The sequence below is a fragment of the Falco rusticolus genome, chromosome 18 (genome assembly GCF_015220075.1).
Source record: "Falco rusticolus isolate bFalRus1 chromosome 18, bFalRus1.pri, whole genome shotgun sequence".
Taxonomy (NCBI): Eukaryota; Metazoa; Chordata; class Aves; order Falconiformes; family Falconidae; genus Falco; species Falco rusticolus.
The window spans coordinates 344,092-363,259 of NC_051204.1; the positions used below are offsets into that span (position 1 = coordinate 344,092).

General features: G+C 59.2%; 1 protein-coding gene across 1 annotated transcript; it reads left to right on the top strand.

Annotated features, from left to right (window-relative positions):
- Window positions 1-10,755: 10,755 nt before the first annotated feature.
- DLX4 (distal-less homeobox 4) lies at window positions 10,756-13,785 on the top strand. The gene is made up of 3 exons (XM_037411642.1): window positions 10,756-11,047; window positions 12,429-12,622; window positions 13,492-13,785. Exons 1-3 carry the CDS (start codon window positions 10,756-10,758, stop codon window positions 13,741-13,743), a joined length of 738 nt encoding a protein of 245 aa, XP_037267539.1. The 3' UTR covers window positions 13,744-13,785.
- The last annotated feature ends 5,383 nt before the right edge of the window (window positions 13,786-19,168 follow it).

Consider the following 19,168-nt stretch of genomic DNA (forward strand, 5'->3'; position numbering starts at 1 on the left):
TGGGGGTGCTTCCAGGGAGAGGAACGATAATTGCCCAGTGCAGGTGGGTTGCTGACCTGGGGCAGAGCCAGGCTACATCCCGGGCATGGCTGGAGGTGGGCACAGAGCCTGCGAGGGCCTGAATGAGGGGAGCCGGAGCAGCACGGTGCTGGGGAGTGTGATGGGGTGCGTGCGGGTCTGAGGGTGATGTGGACCTCCCAGTGAGGGGTGAGGACCTGATACACTGAAAGAGCTGAGGGGTGGAGAGGGAGTAGCCAGGGCATAGGAGGTGGTGAAACCCCGAGTCCATGACAGTGCTAAAACAGATCAGGTGATAGCAACTCCCTCTTTTTGCCTATTAAAACACCTGCCTCCTCCAACAGCTCCGCTGAGCCACATGGCTCCAGCCAGACATCACCCTGCCAAGCCCAGGATGCAGGCTGGCATCTCTGCTTGTCTGAGGCTGGTGGCTCCTTGCTCCAGCCCAGTCTGACTGGACCTGAGCTGGGCACCCAGCCCACCAGTTTGAGCTGCCTGGGGACATGCAGCTGCCAGGGGAGGCAGCAACAGGATGGGTGCCTGTTCCCAGCATCTCCAAAATCAGAACAAGGCTGCGGAGGACAGGATTGGATGGGACAGTCCTCCCACACCACAGCCTGGCCTTGGGAGGGATGTCCCAGTGCTACAGGGACCCCGATGACGCCACATCCCCCAGGGCAGGTCCCCCTGGGGCCTCCTGGCTGTGCCTGGGGAGACTTGTGCCCGAGAGCTGTTGGGGAGGCAGCGACCTCGTACACCCTGCTCCCCAGGAGACTCCTAGGCGCCTCTTAATAGGACTTTAATTATACATGTACCATCACCATTTTTCTTCTCCCTCTCTCTCTCCCTCCTAGGTTCAGCTTCCCCAGAGATGTAAATACCTGGCGCGTGCTGCGGGGACTGTCAGCTCCACTAATGACCACCTGCAAGCATGCTGGGGAGGGAGGATGGCGGTGTGGGGACATGCTAGGTGACACTGCCCTGACCAGCTTGGAAGTGGCTCCCTGGCTTGACAGGGGTGCCCCAGGGCCCCAGGGTGGGTGGCTGTGCCTCCAGCTTTGCAGGAAAGGACGGTGGCTCTGGGAGTTGGAGAGATGGCTGTCGTGGGCCAAGAGAGGAGGGCTCAGGTCTTGCAAGGGGACCAGAATACAGGGTTGTCCCTGTGCTCACTCTGTGCAGCAGGATGATGCTACCAGGTGGCTGCTAGCCCTAGGCACTAGCCAGCCATCAGATGGAGGTGGCCACCAGACACCTCTGCCCTGGGGGGTCCGAGCTCCAGATGTCACGCCGCCAGCTCTGCCAGTGTCCACCCTTATGACATCCCTGCCAGAGCGATCCCACCTGCCTCAGATGGTGTCTGATGCCCACAGCACCGACAGGTTGCTTTTCAAAGCTGCCTGGCTTTTCCTTGAAGCCCTTTGCAGAGATGTGCATGATCTGGCAGGGGCAGAATCCTTCTTTGCAGGGGGGTGAGTCTCCTGAGTCGAGCATTGCCTGGCACTGCTCCACCATGTGAGCAGGTACCACGGGCTCAGCCTGCTTTAGAGCGGAGGGTTGGCTTTTGCCCTTTCCCGCTGCTGGGCAAGACCCTGACTCCTTTATTCAGGCAAAAACTCACACTGAGGATTTTGCTTAAGTTGAGCCTGGGAATGTGGCCCTCGAGGCTTAAATAATTCTTTCTACATGGTACATGCAGAGAACAAAAAAAAAAAATAAATCCAAGCCAAAAAACCAAGCAAACCAGAAACAGCAATATAAGAGGAACAATTTCCTTTACCACTAATTTTGTCTGTGTTAATTAACAAAAATGTGGGGTCACTGATTATAATACTCCTAACATCTCTCCAAACCCACACGTCCTGGCTGGGGACAGCAAGTGACCACACGGCATTGAGCCTCCCCAGGTCCCCTGGCAGCATCACGGGGGACAGGAGGAGATCTTGCCTGGGAAGCCTCCGTGGGTGCGTGAGGCTGGACTCTGGTAGCTGCCCTGCTGTTACCTCTTCTATGGGTAAATCGAGGACTCTGAGATGACATTTTTTTCCAAGGCTTGACCTGAGTCTGCTCCTTCTGAAGCTCATCATTGGCTGCAAAGGAGGAGAAAGGAGCCAGAGCTGCTAACCCGGCAGTTTTCATCAGTGCTAAAATACAGAGCTGGAATACAAAGAATGTGGTGGGTCTAACCCGAGGAGTTTTTTCCCACTCCCCTAACACTGTGCCTGGATTGAGGGATGATCTGGGCATCTTCATTCCCCCGAGGACAGATGCAGCCACCATCCTTGGCACCTTCCAGCAGCAAACCCACAGGAGCAAGTCACTGGGGTGGGTCGAAAAACACCCATTTCTCCAGAGATGTTGAAGCTTTTCCAATTTATTGCTCCTTTCCCTCTTAAAAATTCCTGAAATAATTTTTTCTCAGAGTCTTAACCACCAAAAAGAAAAGGACGCTTTGGGATGCTGCTTTTTGTTAAAGCTTTGAGGGACTTGGTGCGTGTGTTTGAGGGTTTGGTGGAAGGCTTGGGGTTTTGCCAAATATGGGAAATGTCAACAGAATATATATTTTTCTCTCCAAGTAGTTGTTGAAAAGTTTCTGTTCCATCAGTAAAATGTCACAGTGATTTCTCTCTCACACACACACACCCCCCTTCTTCTGTTCACCTGCTCGTGGGCTTTTGCTGTGGGACTCCGATGTGGTTCCCTGTGAGCCACACTTGGCTCACCTACGAGCATCCCCCCTAGTCTCAAGCTCAGTCTGACACAGGGCTTCACTAAAAGCCTTTCTGATTAATACAGATCCAGGGAGGAGGGGATGATTAAATCGCTCATCTATTTTCGGCAGAGAGACTAGGTGCAGGGGAGGGCTGGGCTCCCCCCGCTGCTGAGGAGCCCTCTTTGCCAATTCGAGCGAGTGCCGCAGATTTCCCATCACTCAATCCCCACAACCTGGGCAACAAAGCAATTTTCTGTCATCAGTGATGCAAAGTGCTCACAAACGAGGACTGAACGTGCAGTCAGCTGCAAGCTCAAGCCCTTCCTGTCGGCTCTTTAAACGCTCCACACATTCTTCCCTCAACCTGCGAGCCCCGACAGGTCCCGCAGCACAAGACAGGCACCATGCATCGGATGCCGTAGATATGGGGTCGTCCGTGCTTTCCCCTTCCCATGCATATGTCCACCTGCCAATGCCACTTCCAGTGCTTGGGAGAGGCGGGGGGAGTGTCCCAGGCGCTCCTAAATGGGGGAACCAGGTGTCACCCTATGACATCTGGATGTGGAAACACTGCCCAGCCAGCATTTTCTCCGGGCCAGTGGTGCCAGTGCTGCCACAGCTGGAGCATCCCCAATGTGTGCCCCCAAAGTGAAGATCCCCCAAGTCTCCCTGCTTGCTCTAACTTGAGAGCAGATCATTTTGTGCCATTTCTCTGTACCAAAACCCAAGAACAGTGATTCCTCTGTGAGACTTCGTTCCACCAGTCCGGTCAGCGGAGTCCCTGACCCTGAGACACAGGGCTTTCCCCAGGTTTTTGTAGTGCTGCGGAGTGGCCTGGGCAGGGCTCAGATTTCAGAGGAAACCCTGCTATTTCTTCCTGATCCTTTACAAAAACAGAATCCAAGCATCCTACAAATGGTGAGACCCACACACCCGCAACACTTCCAACCCATTAAAATGTTTTGCTTTGAGAAAACAGAACCATTTTGTTCCACTTACTGAAATGTAAACACGGTTTTGCTTGTTAAAAAAAGTGGCTTGATTTTGCAGCAAAAAATTACATCTTTCCATTGCAACAAGTGACAGAAGAGGCTCTTCTTCCCAGGAGTTCAGCTCTTCCTCCCAGCCATACCAGTTCACCTCTCAGGTTTTGCCTCCCATATACCCTCAGAGCACCCCAGCATCAGCAGAATTGCACCCCTCCCTCCCTGCCCCTGGATCCAGTGGGTGAGGGAGGTGTGCTTTGGTGGGGTCACTGAGCAGCTGACAATGGCAGGGATGGAGCACAGCACAGCCCAAGGAGTGTCTCAGACACAGCTTTCAACTTTCCAGGTAGGACATTAAAAAACAAAACAAAAAAGAAAACGAATAACAAACCAAAAAACCCAAAATCAACCACCAAGAAAATCTGTGGGGTTTAAATTCCATCCCTGACCAAGCCCCTTTCCAGAGAAATATGTCAACAGGCACTGCAGCCAGCGGGTGGGAGCAGGATGCTGGGGGGAAACATGGGTTTGAATTCTTCCCACCCGATCGGCAGAGATGGGAGTGGAGCTAGCCCCGGCGGGACTCTGGGCTATGTGGCAGAGCATCACTCCAGGGCTGCCAATGTGCACAAGGACCATCCTGAGTGTGGGTGCTCCAAGCATGCAGACCCCTGCAGGCACCTGGGATGGAGGAGGATGAGGGGCAGGAAACACCATCGTGGGCACCGGTCATGGCTAGAAGCAAGAGGAAGCTGTGCCGGCACCAGGGTACCATGCTGGGTGCCTCACCTCTTTGAAAACACCACGTTACACCTCCCCTCCCTGCCTTGGCTTGCCAGCGTGGCAGCTATTAAGGTGGTAAAATAGGTGCTGCACATTTCAGCCCTAATCCCAAAGTTTATAAGGTTTCTCCTTTAGAGATGTGTGCCTGCAAGAGATTGTTTCAAAACAAATTAATCAGGTTTATTGGGTCAAATTCTCCACTGAAAGGCCAGCACTTGATGATCTCTTTGTTTAAATGCTGCATCTAGCCATTACTAACTGCCTTGTTATGTTGTTAAAGTTACAAAACCTTAATGGGTCTCACTAAAAGGAAAATAACAGCTTCTCAAATGAAGAGCCTACAATGGAAAAGGAAAAGACCATTTGTGCAAGGAAGAGTCCCCTGGAAACCATGTAGAAAACCTGGGACAGACCTTAATTGAGCGCGTTGTAAACCTCGCCCTTAGGGGAAAATCAACCTCCAAACAGTTACCTAAAAAAAAAAAAAATCAGAACCAATATTGTTCGTATTTAAATGCCCAATAAATTCAAGTTATCTAAAAAAAAAATATAAATAAATCCAAACCAGTATTTCCCATTATTTAACTGCTCTGCTTACAACACAATAAATTCAAGTTATCCTTTTTATCTGCTCCACCCAGAAAGAGGCAATTCTGCACCACTGCAGCAAAGGACAAGTGGAATTTGATCCTGGTACCAATCCACAACCGTAGTCCTGGCGAGAGAGTTTCATGTGAAGGGACAGAAGGGAAATGTAACTGTTTTTTAAGACTTTTTGGAGCACCCCAAAGGACTTTCTGTGTTGCATCAGCAGAGATGCTTTTGCAGAGTCAGCCTCCTCGCTGGCTGGGGCAAAGCTTCACTAGTGACGGCTGAGGGGAAGGCAAAGGGCTCTGGGCTGTGGCGTGTCACCATCCCAGCAGGACGAGGTTCAGCCCGTTCCCAGTTTGGTGCTCTCCATCTCTCTGAGTTAAGGGTGATGGGAAGCGAATGAGGGTTAAAAAGCCTCTTTAACTGGTGCTCTTGTCAATTGGCAGGGCAAGGCATTGAGGCTGAGGCTAATGAATGGAATAATTGATTAAATATGTCATATTTCTGCCTAGCAGGTTCACACCTTCCCCAAAGGTTTCCAGATGGGGCATAATTATCCCCCAAACTGGCTTCACACGCCAGGGCACAAGGGGAGGAACAGTGACATGGGGAATTTAGACAGCAGAAAATTGTTCCTGCAATTAATCCCAGGCACTTAATGAACTCACCAAAGAACAGCAGGTATGGGGAGAGACCCTCTTGGGTTTGGCCATCAGTGGTGCCGGTCAGGAGTAGCTGGTGATGCTGGTGTAAATGTTGAGCCTCTGTGCATTTAGGGGGTAGCAAAGCCAGTGCTGGTTTTGCTGCTCTCCAAACAACATGCCACGCAGGGGAACTTGCCCCCCACCTTTGCTCCCTTGTTCATCTGTCTCAGTAGGGGCCAACAGCTGAAGTGATGTAAATCAGTGGGACTATATGCCCCCCCCCCCCCCCCCCCCCCCCCCCCCGTGGATCGCTGCTGATTTATATCAGGGTCCTTTTATTCCTTTGATTTCCAGCCGACAGTCCCAAAGAAAATCAAACCCAGACCAGAAGTCCTAAACCAAAATATTTGCTTTATTGAGGGGGGGATGAAGCAGGGGGTGAGGGGGGACGATTACTTGTTTTAACAATTTTTAACATCTCTATGGTTTCATCTCAACTCAAACTGTCGATGAAGCAGGGCACAAATCCTGGCTGATGCAGTGGCTTTGACCGCAGCCGTGTTGCTGGCAAATGCTGATTTACACGACCTGGGCCAGTGCCTTTGATGGCACCAGGCTGACCCACAGCCCTGCAGAGCCTCTGGGTGCTGGAAATCAAGAAACTCCCCTGAGCCCAGGCCAGGGAGCTGGGTGTCACCCAGCCCAGCTGGGTGCTGAGGCTGCACATCTGGGGCAAGCCTTTTGTGAGTATCTTTTTGCAGAAAACCCCTTTCAAGTCCCTCTGAAGATGCTGGAGCTCTGCAAAGGTAAAGAGGGAAAAAAATAATAATGTGAATTTTCTGTTCCCTTGTGTCCCTCTGAAACCTCCCTGTCAAAGCCAGGTCTCAGACCCTCTGGTGACGGCCACGTCACTGTCACCTGCTGGGTGCATGTGTCCTCTGGGCCACCTCTGTGCCTTCAGGTCACCTTCCCATCAGTAGCTCCCATCTCACCTCGCTCATTCTGTGATTCATTGCATGGGAGAACAGGTCCTGGATGCTTCGGGGGTGTCTGACACCATCCAGGGGATAAATCCTGCTCCCACTTGTATTGGTGCTCCCCTATGAAGCAGGATTGGGCCCTGGGAAAGGAGGGCATCACGGAGCATAGCCTTTCCCCTGAACTATTATTTTCCTAGGGGGATCTCTAGCCCCCTCCTAGAGCCTGCTCCCAAGCAGCCCCCCATCTCCTCGCTTCCCCCAGGATGGCTTTCACTCCTGCCCACCAGCCCAAAAATCCAGAGGAGCCAGCACCACAGCTCGTGGTGCAGAGGAGCCCAGCTCATGCTGGCACCCCTTCTCCCCGTGCTCCCCCGGGATTACTGACAGGCTGGAGATAGGGCGGTTGTTCGTTAGTGTGGCAGCGGTGGCGTGTGGGAGGGCAGACGCCAGGCTGTCTGCTCCCACTTTGTTCGGCTTGTTATTAACTTCTCCTTGGGCTGCCATTAACCCAGAATTCCTGTACTTGGCTTCAGGCTTTCCCCGCGCTGCTCTATCTCCAGCGTGTAATTACAGCTGTTGGGATCTCCCTTTATCTCGGAGGATCTTGTAGGTTTGTTACCTGGCACATGCTTTCCTGCCCCCCCACACCCTTCCCTGCACCCCTTTAATCCTTCCTGCTTTCATCAGCCTCGGCAGCTGGTGCTGGCAAGCTGGCAGTTAAAAAACTGGAGCCTCCATCACCTTGGCTTTGCATCCCGAGTGCCCACTGCCACCGCACGAGCATCACCGGGCAGGTGAACAGCAGCAGTGTGGCTCCCGCACGTCCCAGCTGGCAGCGCCCGGCACACTCCCTGCCACCGCGTGGGTCTCGGCATGTGTCAGCACCTTCCAGCCCCAAGACCAAGACTTCAAATTGGCTCTAAGCATGGCCTTGATTTATTTTTTTAATTTAATACAAGTTGACTTGATGTATTTATTTTGGCAGCGGGTTACCCCTCAAACCCCAAACCCTGCTAAAAGAGCATGTCCTGTCCCTGCCAGCCCAGCCGACACAAAGAGGAGGGCTGGGACCTGACCCCGGGCGTGCACCCTGTGCTTATCCCCAAGCAGGTGCCTGGGTGGCACAGCTCCTGCCCTTGAGCTGCCAAAGCTCAAGGCTGGGAACCAGCCCCAGGGCAGCCGTGGCTGGGAGCTGGGAGTTCTTTACAGCCTGGAGGTCTGGTGCCAGTCTCTTACCCCATCTCCCAAGGGAACGCGGAGCAGGTAGAGCTGTCCCTGCGCATGCCCCGGTGGGCTCGGAGATGGGACATCCCCTTGGCACAGGATGGGGCTCAAGGATGCTGAGATTGACACCTTCAGACCCCTAACCCAAAACTCCACCTGTGTGAGGCTGGTATGGAGTCAGGAAGGAGGAGGAGGAGGAAGAGGAGGAGGAGGAGAAGGAGAAGGAGGAGGAGGAGGGGGAAGAGGAGATGGGCTGCCTCTCCTCTGGTATCACTTCTGCCTTGTTGCTTGCTTTGGGCTATCCCATAGTGTGGAACCTCTTTGGAGATCCCTAAGTGAGGGGATCCACTCTCCAGCCCCCAGGCACAGTGGGTGGAATCCCTCCTTGGCATTACCAATGAAACAGAGCTGTGCCACACCTCATCCCAGGAGGGGATTTGACCATGAGGATCCTCCTCCTCCTGCCAGAAGCCAAATACTGCCCCCAAACACCCATGGAGACACTGTCCTTCCACCAGTAGCTGGCACAGGGACTCTGGCTCCTCTGCTACATGGTGGACACTTTGGGGTACTTATATTTAACTATGGGTATTTACTATGTCCACCACATGGCAGAGAAGTGGGAGAGCACAGGGGGCTAGGAAGGGTTTCCAGGTCCCCTCAGCATTGGAACCCCCTCGATCCAGCCCTGGGAGCCCCTCCTGCCACCACAGGCAGCCTCTGTGGTAGGGAAGATGCAGCCCCCAGCCTCAGCATCTCCCTCCCACCCTCAGTGCTGGGGCAAGAAGCACCAGAGGGAGCGGAGCCACCAGTAGCTCATCCTGGCAAGCCAGCACCCGTCCCCCGAGCCGGTGAGAGCTGAGTCACCCCAGCAGGGAAAGTGAGGAGCCGGGATAAAAGCAGATCAGTGGAAGTTTCCTTTGATACTCACAGCGGCCATGCTTTGCCCTTGGTGCTGGCAAAGCCGGGCTCCCTGGGGACTCCTTGGCCAGCCCGCGCAGGGCTGGAGAACATCTGGATTTTTAAATTGTGCCTCTTTTTATTTGCTGCTTCGCCCCCGCGTTTGCCTGGATGGGGTTGGGGGATTTTCCACATTAGCCCCTGGAGTTTGGTGGCCCGGGCAGAGGTGGCAGGACAGCTTCTCCCCACACCCAGATTTTGGGCTCACATGGGATTTTGAGCCCATGTCATCCCTGAAGACAGTCCCAGGGACACTGGTGTTTTGCCCAGCTCCACACTGGGATGGAGGGATGTGGGGACCCCAGAGCCTGCGCCCAGCACCAAGGAACCAGTCTGTGAGTCTGGCTGTGCCAGGAATGATCCCTACAGTGTCATGAGCAAAGGTTTAGGGAGGTTGGAATGGGGAGAGAGGGCAGAAGCCATCAGCTACGGAGGGTTGGAGGCGAGTCAGAGGAAGGGTTGTTGTATCAGGAGTCTGGGGCAGGACAAGGTCCCAGTGTGTCCTGGGGTTAGCCAGGAGCTTGGCTATTTATATCAGAGCTCCTGGCCCCAGCCCAGAGTGACTCAGACCCAGCATGATGGCCAGATGGAAACATGTTTTGAAGATGGTCTAATGGGAGGGTGGGGACAGGGGACCCTCCCTGCCAGCATCCCCAGCCGCCTGTCACTGCTCCCTCAGGGCTGCTTCTCCCGGGCAAACCCCACAAAGGGTGGAAGTCAGCATGGGCCACCCGGCTCCTTTCCCTGCTCCATCACACCAGTGTCCCCAGAGCCATCACCACGGTGCAGCTGGGGCCAGGAACCCCGTCCAGGGCTCGGTGTGAGACCTGGGCTTGCAGGAGGTGCAAAGCCACCCTGCCAGCGCCATCCGGGCCCGCGGCTGGCTGTCCCCAAACGTGGTGACAGCATCCCCCGGCCACGGTGGGGGCATTTGCCCCTGGTTTTGACTTGGCTGGCGGCTGGGGTGGAGGCTACGGGGCTCCTGCAGGCCCCACGCACCCCTCCGGGGTCAGGGCTCCCCGGGGCAGCGGGAGGGAGCGGCCAGGCAGGTTGGCGCCTGCTGCCGGGAGCGGGGCCCCATGGGGACCGGGTGCTGCCGACGCCGGGGAAGGGGCCTCCCATCTGCTGGGGCGGGCGCCGGCAGGGTGGCTGTGGGGCTCCCACCCCGCCGGCACCCTGGGTGCCCCCCCGGCACCATGAGCACAGGGATGGGGGATGCCTCGACGCCCCGCATGCCCTCCCGTGTCCATCCTTCTCCCACCCCTGATGCGCCCCCCGGCCCCGCACAGGGGAGCTGAGTGTGAACGGGATCAGCTCCCCCTGCCCCCGGGTCTGTCCCCTGGGCACCCAGGGCTGCCCCGTGGCCCCCCCAAGGGCATGCATCCCCAGGGCCTTGTGCATAGGGGATCACAGACCCCCCCGTGCCCATGATGGAGGGGGCCCTGAGAGGGGGTTACCCCCCAACACAGGTGACCCCGCACGGGCAGGTGGGTCCGGCCCCACTGCCGGCAGCACTCAGCCGGGACACAGAGGTCACGGTGCCCCCCGGGGAGTGGGTGCATTGCGCCAGGCAGGGACACACACACGGGGAGGCGGGGGGGTGTAACTCCGGGATGAGGGGCACACGCACACAGGGGGGGCTGCCCCGGGGGTGGGGGGGCAATCGGGGGGGGGGTGGGGGGTGCCCCGGGGCGTGACGTCACCGCGGGCGGGACTCGGCGGGGCGGGGCGGGGCGGGCAGGGGATGCCCGGGGCGCGGGGCCGCGGAGCCGCAGCTCGGAGCCCGTCGGGGGGCGGCGGGGCTCGGCGCGGCACTGCGGGCTGCGGGGGCTGCCCGCCCCGGCCCGGCCCGGCCCACCATGACCATGAGCTCCGTGGCCGAGAGTCTGCTGGGGCCCGACCCCTCCAAAGCCGCTTTCCTCGAGCTCAGCCACCCCTCGCCGCCGCACTACCCGCTGCACGGCCTCCACCCTGCCAGCCACCCCCAGCACGACCCGCCGCCCTTCGCCTCCTACGGCCGGCCAGGGCCCTACCCCTACACCAGCGGTGCCCCCCCGCCGCCCCACGGCGGTCCCTACCTGCCCTACCCGCCCCCCGGCGCCCAGCATCCCCCGGCCGGGCTGGCCCACGGCGCCAGGCTGCAGGACGCAGGTAAGGGGGGCACAGGGTGCTCGGCGCTGCACACCCATCCCTGGGCACCCACCCAGTGGGAAGCGACCGGGATTTATCGGGACGGAGCCATCGGAAGCACTTTGGGGCTGCGCCGCCCCGTCAGGGGAAGCGGCGGTGCAGGTCTCGGCCGGTAGGGAGGTCCCCGAGGGGACCCGCGGGGTTGGGGGCGATGTGCCCCCGCTCCCGGAGCGCCCGGAGCCGCCGGACCCTCTGCAGATGGGTGGCTGCGTGGCTGCAAGAAACCCCGAGGATGGGGAGCATCAGACCCCCTGCTACCCGTGTCCTGCCCTGCAGGACCCCCGCCTACCCCGGGTACCCACGTCCCACCCCGCGGGACCCCCACCTGCCCATGTCCTGCCCTGCAGGACCCTCGGCTGCCCCCACCTGCCCATGTCCTGCCCCGCGGGACCCCCACCTGCCCCCAGCTGCCCAATGTCCTGCCCCGTGAGACCCCCAGTTGCCTCATGTCCTGCCCCGCGGGACCCCCACCTGCCCACATCCTGCCCCCTGCGCCCTCCCTGGGCCAGGCAGACTCTTCCCTCTGCCCCACTGCCAATATGCTCTGATCTCAGCTACCTGCCCCATTCCATCCCCTTTCCCCACTGTTTTCCCCAAAAGCTGATGCAGGAACCACAGTCTGAGCTACCCCAGAGAGAAGCAGCCCCCAGGCTGCCCCATAGAGGGGTCCCGAACCTGGCTGAGCTGCCGGGCCCTTTCGGCTCCCTCATCAGCTCTGGAGAGCCATGGCTGTGGCCAGAGCAGACCCTGTACGTGGGTGCGCAGGCACATCTGCCACCGTGTCCTGCACTTGCCCACATCAGCCATGTGCCCCTGAGCTGGGACCACCTTGGCATCTCTGAGCCCCGGCAGTTTTCTGCCCCACACAAGCCACATGTTCCCAGAAGGACCCAGGGATGCTCAAAGGCACGGAGGAGGGGGGAGGTGGTCCAGGATGGGGGCACACACTTCACAGCAAGTGGCTGCGCAGGGGCAGAGGAGTCTGTCCCATTGTACCCTCCATTGCCCTGTGGGGCCCTGCCTGGCCCCCTCAGTTGGGTGCACAGCGGAGGGGCCTGTGGCCTGCCTGGTTTTGGACTTGAATAGTGATTTTGAATGAACAATCCCATCCCTCCCTCCCTCCCTCCTCCTGTTTCCCCTTTGCTTTACCTGAGGCTTAAACGAACCAGCAAAGCACAAGCAGGTCCCCCACTACTTATTCCCCCTCCCCTCCCAACCTAATCTCCAAAAAGCAAAACCCGCTGCAGCCCTCAGGGGCAGGGTGGGATGCTTTGGGTTTGTTGCTTTGGTTTTTAACCTCCCAGCATTTTGGTTTAACTCTCTGTTCCTCTCCCACCCCAAGAGCATGAGAAGCCCCTGGCCATCGCCAACGGGGAGCTGCGCATCAACAGCAAGGGGAAGAAGCTGCGCAAGCCACGCACCATCTACTCCAGCCTGCAGCTGCAAGCCCTCAACCAGCGCTTCCAGCAGACCCAGTACCTGGCGCTGCCGGAACGGGCTGAGCTGGCGGCCCAGCTGGGGCTCACCCAGACCCAGGTATGGCCCTGGGGAGGGGCGAGGGGCCGGTCACGGCCCTGGCGATGCGCCATGGCGGGGGCTCATGCCCATCGCTGCTCCAGGAGTGACTCTGGATTCAGGCTGCGTCACGATGCCAGGGTGCAACTGGAACTGTGCCGAGCCGTGCCGTGCCGCAGCAGGGGAGCTGGCGCCGGTGGGCCCCCGGGGCTCGGGTTTGGGGCGCCCCTGCTCGCACCTCCCAGCGGCACCGGGACTTTCCCAGCCCTGGAGCCTGGCTGCCGGCCCGGCCGTGCCCGGCGCTGGGCGGCCCTGGGCCGCGGGATGGGGCGAGTGGGTTTTTGAAGGCGATGGGGAGAGACAGGCAGGCGGCAGCGGTGCAGCCCAGAGCCAGGGGCGAAGCGAGCTCATAAAGCCGGGGAAGAGGAGACAAGTGGGAACCTGCCTGCAGCGCGGGGGGGACCACGGGGAGGAATGAGCGGGGCCACCACCTCAGTGCTGCGGCGGCCCCAGTGCCACACCCTGGCCCCCGGCTGGGCTGGGGGGGCCGCGGCCCTGGGCGAGGGGGGGACATGGGGACACATGGGGATGTGCACAGCTGGGGACTTCTGGCTTGCTCTCCCTTTACTGCACATTTGTCTGGACTCTCTCTGCCTCTTCCCACTTTCTCCTCCAGCTGCCCTTAGTGGAGTCTCTGCTGGCTTGTAAGGGGGTTGGCTCAGAGCCCAGCTTATCTCATAGACCCCCACGGCGAATCAACTGTGCCCCCTGGAGAGGGCAGGTGTAGATGGGGGAGATGGGGACCCCAGAGGGGCCTGTAATTATTGATGCTGCATGTTTAGGGGGGGCATTGGCCCCATCCTCCCCACTCACCCCTCTCTCTCTCACAGGTCAAGATCTGGTTCCAGAACAAGCGCTCCAAGTACAAGAAGATCATGAAGCAGGGCTCGAGCGTGCCTGATGGGGAGCACCTCCACACCGCCACCTCCCTCTCTCCCCGCTCCCCCAACATCCCCCCACTCTGGGACATCCCCGTGCCAGGCAAAGGGGCCCCCCTGGCCTCCAGCAGCTACATCAACAGCTTTGGAGCCTGGTACCAGCCGCACCCGCAGGACGCCGTCCCCCGGGCCCCCATGATGTGATGCTGCCATGGCTCCAGCACCTGCCAGCTCCAGGAGGGCCAGTGAAGGGGGGATGCTCTGCCGCTGCCCCCCAAGGGACTGGGGAGCCCAGCGAAGCCCTGGGGGACCCCAGCAAATGGAGAAGGAGGAAGAGGAGGAAGGCGACCACAGTCTTCAGGAACCTGGGGATCACCTGCTCCATCATGATCCGAAGTGAGACAGCTCTGGCACAATGCCCTGGTGTGCCCATCCCAGCAGGACAGGACTTGGCCTGCAGCCACAGCCCCGGGTCCGTCTGTTCATGGGCACTGGGCAAGGAGGGGCCCCAAGAGGGGCTGGGGGGCTGGAGAGTCCCCAGAACCCCCTGGCCTGGCTTTATTTATAAATACCGTCCGTTATTTTATGTGCCCCCCCCCCCCCCCTTTATAAATAGGCTGTATACTTGTAAAGACTGCTTCTTCATGCCTGCGGCTCCCTTTGTGGGTGTCTGGCCCGGTTTGGTGGAGATGCTTCAGTCCCAGTCCTTGGAGGCTCCCATCTCCAAAAGCCCATAGTAAAAGAGCCCTGCAGGGATGGGGGCACTGGAGCAGGGGGCTGGGGCTGTGTCGTCGTCCCCCCGCCCCGCAAAACATCTGTGTGGGACCTGCTGCTGTTCACAGACATATGATCGCTCCCCTGAAATGGAGGTACAATTATGGTAATTGTGGACCCGGGCCCCTTGGTGAGGGGCTTCTCGCTGCCTCCTCAGGGTAATTATGGGCAATTTGGAGCTGTTGAAGATGTCTCCATTAATAGGGGCAGGAGAGAGAGGGCAGAGGGTGCAGGGCAGGCTGAGGAACCCAGAGTGAGTCAAGCACCGTGTCTCCAGCAGCCCCTGTGAATACCTGGCCCAGGGAGAGAGGGTATTCGGGGAGCAGGGGATGTTTTTCTGCTGCAGGTTTTGACAGTGGGTAACCTTTCCCTTTGTGCTTTTCAGAGGCCAGAACCCAGATAGAAAATACATTACTGTTATTTCCCACTTTTCCCAATACTACTCAGTGTTTGTCACCCACGCTGGGGCTCTCCCCAGCAGAGATTTGCTGGTGCAACAGGTCCGTACCAAGGTTTGCTCCATTGCACAAACATGCCATGATGTCCACTCCAGATATTCCCACCTTAAATTTCCCCCATTCCAAGGGTCTCTTCCTGCCCCGGGGACCACATTTCCCACCCCAGCCCGCAAGGGAGCAATGCCATGATGCCAATGATGCTGTGTGCAGCTCTGCTTTGCACCTTTGGCAGCACACGAGGACAGTTTTTCTGAGCACTTGGCTCCCACCTGTGGAGTTGGGTGTTTGAGCAAGCGATCCATAGGTGGGAGATGGGCAGGGCTGGAGCTCTGGCACCGGGTGTGGGAATGGCATGCCCCAGGGCTGGAGTGTGTGGGGCGCCCCAGGTCCCTGCCGGCAGCCGCAGGGCTGGACATGAGCCCCTGCCACCCTGCCAGCCGGTAGCGGGTGTGATTCCCTCAGCTGAGAGGATTGGGGTGCTGGCGGCTATGCCACCGGGATGCAGACATGGTTGTCCCCGGCTGTGTCCCACAATGACCACAGGCACATTGCAGCAATGGCACATGAAGGATGTGGAGCCCACGGGCTGGCTCAGCATCCCAGGGGACACTGGCCGGGACTGGCTGCAGTCCAGGGCCAAGACATGGTGCATGGTGTCCCCTGCATGGGTGGATGATGTCCCAAGTGGGGCAAGTCCAGCAGAAGCAGGGGTGTGTGTAGGGCAAGGCTGGCTTTATTTTCCCCAGGTGATGGAGCCCATCCTCCCCACCAAGCCTTTAGGGAGGTGGATGGGTTTGCTTTGAAACGATGTCAGAGGAAAGGAGAATTTCTCATCCAGAGACTGGGGAAAGCCCAGCTCCTCATGGGTGGGATTTACCCTGGACAGGGGCTTTGGGCTGGAAGAGGCAGCTTTCCTCCAAGAATTACTCTCCAGTCATGGGAAGGGGCTGAAACATGGTGTGGTCCCAGATGCAAAGGGCTCTTGGATGGCTTGGGGTGCTGCCATCAAGGAGCTGGGTGCTGAGCACCATCCCAGCCCTGTGCGTTTGGGGTGACGTCCTGCAGAGCTGGCAGAGGGGTTGGAGGGGGCTCGGTTCTGTGGTGGGCCTGGGAAGGAAAGGATCTGATGGGATGAGGGAAGCAGGAGGCAGAGGCCATGGCACCAGCTCAGCTTTCCCGACAGATGTGCTGCCAAGGACCTGCAGCCAGAGCCGTCCACAGGTCCCATCTTGCAGCAGGAGGGAGGCAGCAGCCCTCGGCTCCTGGGGCCGGGATCCGGCCCACCCAGCACTCGCAGTGCGGCCAGGATGGTGGCTGGGGCCTGAAGCCCGCAGGGGAGCTGCCTTCGCCCCTGACTGCCCTCTGCACCCAGCCGCTTGCATGGGAGAGCCATGGCCGACCCTCCTGCCCTGACGCCTGGGAGCAGATCCCAGTTAAGGCACCTTTGGGTGCAGGGAAATTCCTGCTCCAGCCCATCTCTCAGGCACCCAGGGGAGCCTGGCTCCCACTGCCACCCACCTGCGCTCGGGTCCTGCTTGGGATGCTCCTGTGGGATGGGGCTGGGGACAGGGACAAGATCATGTGCCCTGAGGAGGGGGGTTGGGGGCTGTTCTGCTCTTCCCTCTGCAGCTGAACTGGGTGGTGAGCCCACTTCCCTCTGTGCCCCAGGAGAGGGGCGGCGCTGCCTCACAGCATCGCTGAAGCTGGTCTTGGCTCTTTGCCATCAGCCAAGAGCATCCCAGGCTGGGGACACTCAGAAAAAGGCCAAGAGCCCCCAGACATCCTGGTCTGGTAGGGTTTTAACCCACTGGATGGGAGAAATCCCACTGGGCGATGGGGATGTCCCTGGCCTTGTATGGGTCCCCCTTCCCTCCAACTGCACAGGCTGGAAATCCAACCAGCCCCCCTCAAACTGCCAGGGCAGGTTTGGGCAGTGGAGGGGACTTTGTGTCCCCTTCCCACACCCAGCTCGGATGGGAAGAGGACCGGGTCACACAGGGAGCAGAGAAGTCCCTGAGGCCACTTTGTCTTATTTTCTGGCACTGACAACAGTGACGGAGCCTCGGCTGGTGGCAATGCTGTGGCCGCCCGGCATTGCTCCTTGGCTCCAGCTGCCGCATGCCGGGTTAGCCAAGAGCTGGCGAGGGGATGAGGACATGCTGGATGCTAGGCTGGGCCGTGGGCAGGAGCTGCCCCCGTGCTTTGTGCTGGCAGCAGCATGACGCAAGTGGCTGGAAACAGCGTGTTGCAACGGGGCAGGAGACGTGTGCCACACTGGGAGGGCTGCGCGCCGGGGCTTGTGCGTGCGGGGCAGAGCTGTGCGGGGACTCCAGTGGGATGCCTGGTGCTGCTGCCCTATGCCTGGGGCCCACAGGGACTGGAAACCACATCTGAGCCCTCATCGTGCCTGTAAACACCAGCCAAATCCCCTCTGAGGGCCTGGGTGTCCCCAGCATCCCTGTCTCAGTACTGTCCTGTGCTATCCTCCATCCCCGGTGCCGGCAGGGGATAACTGGGATGATGAAGGATGACTATTTTGTTCCTGTGCAAGGCTGGGCAAAGGATGCTATGAGATATGGGGTGATGTCCCCACCCTGGGGGGGTGTCCTGCATCTGGCTCTCAGACCCCATTCTGCTGTGTCAGGAGCATGCTGGGTCATCAGCCACTGGCAGGAGGATCGACCCTGGGGAGGGATGGCCGGGTCCTGCAGCCCCTTTTGGGGAGCTCTAAGGGTCTTGGCCAGCTCTGGGCTGGAAGAGCTGCAGGTGATGCTGGTGGTAAACCCCCTGCCCCAGGCTGTTAGAGATGGGGCTGAGGGAAGAGGAACAGGGGGAAGGCAGTGCACAGCCCTGCCTGGCTCTGCTGCAGCTCCTCGGGCAGGTGCAAAGGGCTTCTGCACTGGCTGTGGCTCTCCGGCACCCAGCCTACCCCGCAGGCTGTGGGTGCTGCAGCCCCTGGGCACCCCCAGCCCCACGCAGTCTCCAGGACATGCTCCATGGCTGGGACAGAAGAGTGGGGCAGGAGGCTACATGAGCACAATGTCTTCCCCAGTGCCCATCCCCACAGCGTCAGGACTGGTGGCACAGGCTGCCAGCAGAGCCCGACTCGCAGGCAATGTTGGAGAGGAGCAGGATTAGTGCCTGTCCGCAGGCAGTGATGAACCCAGCATTTATATAATCTGCGGATATGTAATCTTCTGTCTTTCTTTCTTTCTTTCTTTCTTTTTTCCCTCCCCCCCAAATTAAAAAAAAAAAAAAACACCAACCAACCAACAAAAACCCCACTAAGCCAGCGCCAGCTCATGCCGTGCTTCTCACTCCAGGCAATGCCGCTCAGTTTCCTCCTCTCCCAGCCTGCCGCCTCCTTGCTCCTGCTGCCAGCCTCCCCCTAATAACCCCCGTGTCTCCAGCGTGTCTGCCCGCCTGCCGGCTCCGGGGCGGTTTGCACGCAGCCTCCAACCCCAACCCCAAGCACTGGGGGACGGGGGGCTGGCAGCACCCCTCAATCCTTTGCAACCAGCCCAGTCATGCAGGCCCCATACCAGGGTGCCTGGGGGTCTGGCTGCACCCGCTGCTGGCATGCCAGGGGCATGGGATGGGGATGGGGAGGTGGCAGGTGCAGCCCGTGGCGGGATTTGGGGAAACACCAATGGGTGCAAGGTGCGAGGTTGGCCCCACATGGAGCTGGCCATGGGAAGGGGGGTGTGGGGACACCTCTGGGGATGCCGAAAGCTGGTTCATCCAGGCTGTGCCCGGTGTGCCAGCACCCTACGGTGCTGGGGATGTCCCCAGCCAGTGCAGAGGGACCATCCCCAGAGCCACCCCACAGAGGGCTTGGGGCTGAGGGGGGCTGGGGGGGCCCTCCACAGACATCGGGGATCTGATGCTGGGGACTAGGTCCCCTGTCACCAGCATGGCTCAGTGGGGACAGCGCTGGTATGGGCAATGGGGCTTTGCTCCCACCCATGAAATGACACTGGTGGCAGCAGGGCAGGGTGACGAGCGTGGTTTCAGCCGCAGGGACTGTCCCTGTCACTGTCCTGAGGCCCCATGTCTTGGGGGGTCTTTGGGTCACTCAAGCCTTCCTAGCCCCGTAACGCCAATGGGGAAAGGCACCTCCTCCGCAGGGGCAGCGAGTGTGGGTCCCACAGGGTCAAGTGCCTGTCCCCCACCAGCTCCCACTCATGGGGTGTCCCCAAAAGGGACACTGGGGTACCCCAGCTGCCCTCCCAGTCTGCATGGCTGGGAGCCTACTGGTCCCAGTAAGAGGAGTGGGAGGGAGGTGACAGGGCTCTGCAGTGGTTTGGGGAAGACTGCAAACCAGGAGTAAAATCTGCCACCCCCAAATTCCCTCTCAGTGGGACAAAGCAGGAGCCAGGGAGAGCTGGCAGCAGCTG

Coding starts and splice junctions, on each gene's coding strand:
- DLX4 (XM_037411642.1), top strand. CDS start 10,756: ATGACCATGAGCTCCGTGGCCGAGAGTCTGCTGGGGCCCGACCCCTCC. Junction 11,048..12,428: donor CGCCAGGCTGCAGGACGCAG/GTAAGGGGGGCA, acceptor TCCCACCCCAAG/AGCATGAGAAGCCCCTGGCC. Junction 12,623..13,491: donor TGGGGCTCACCCAGACCCAG/GTATGGCCCTGG, acceptor TCTCTCTCACAG/GTCAAGATCTGGTTCCAGAA.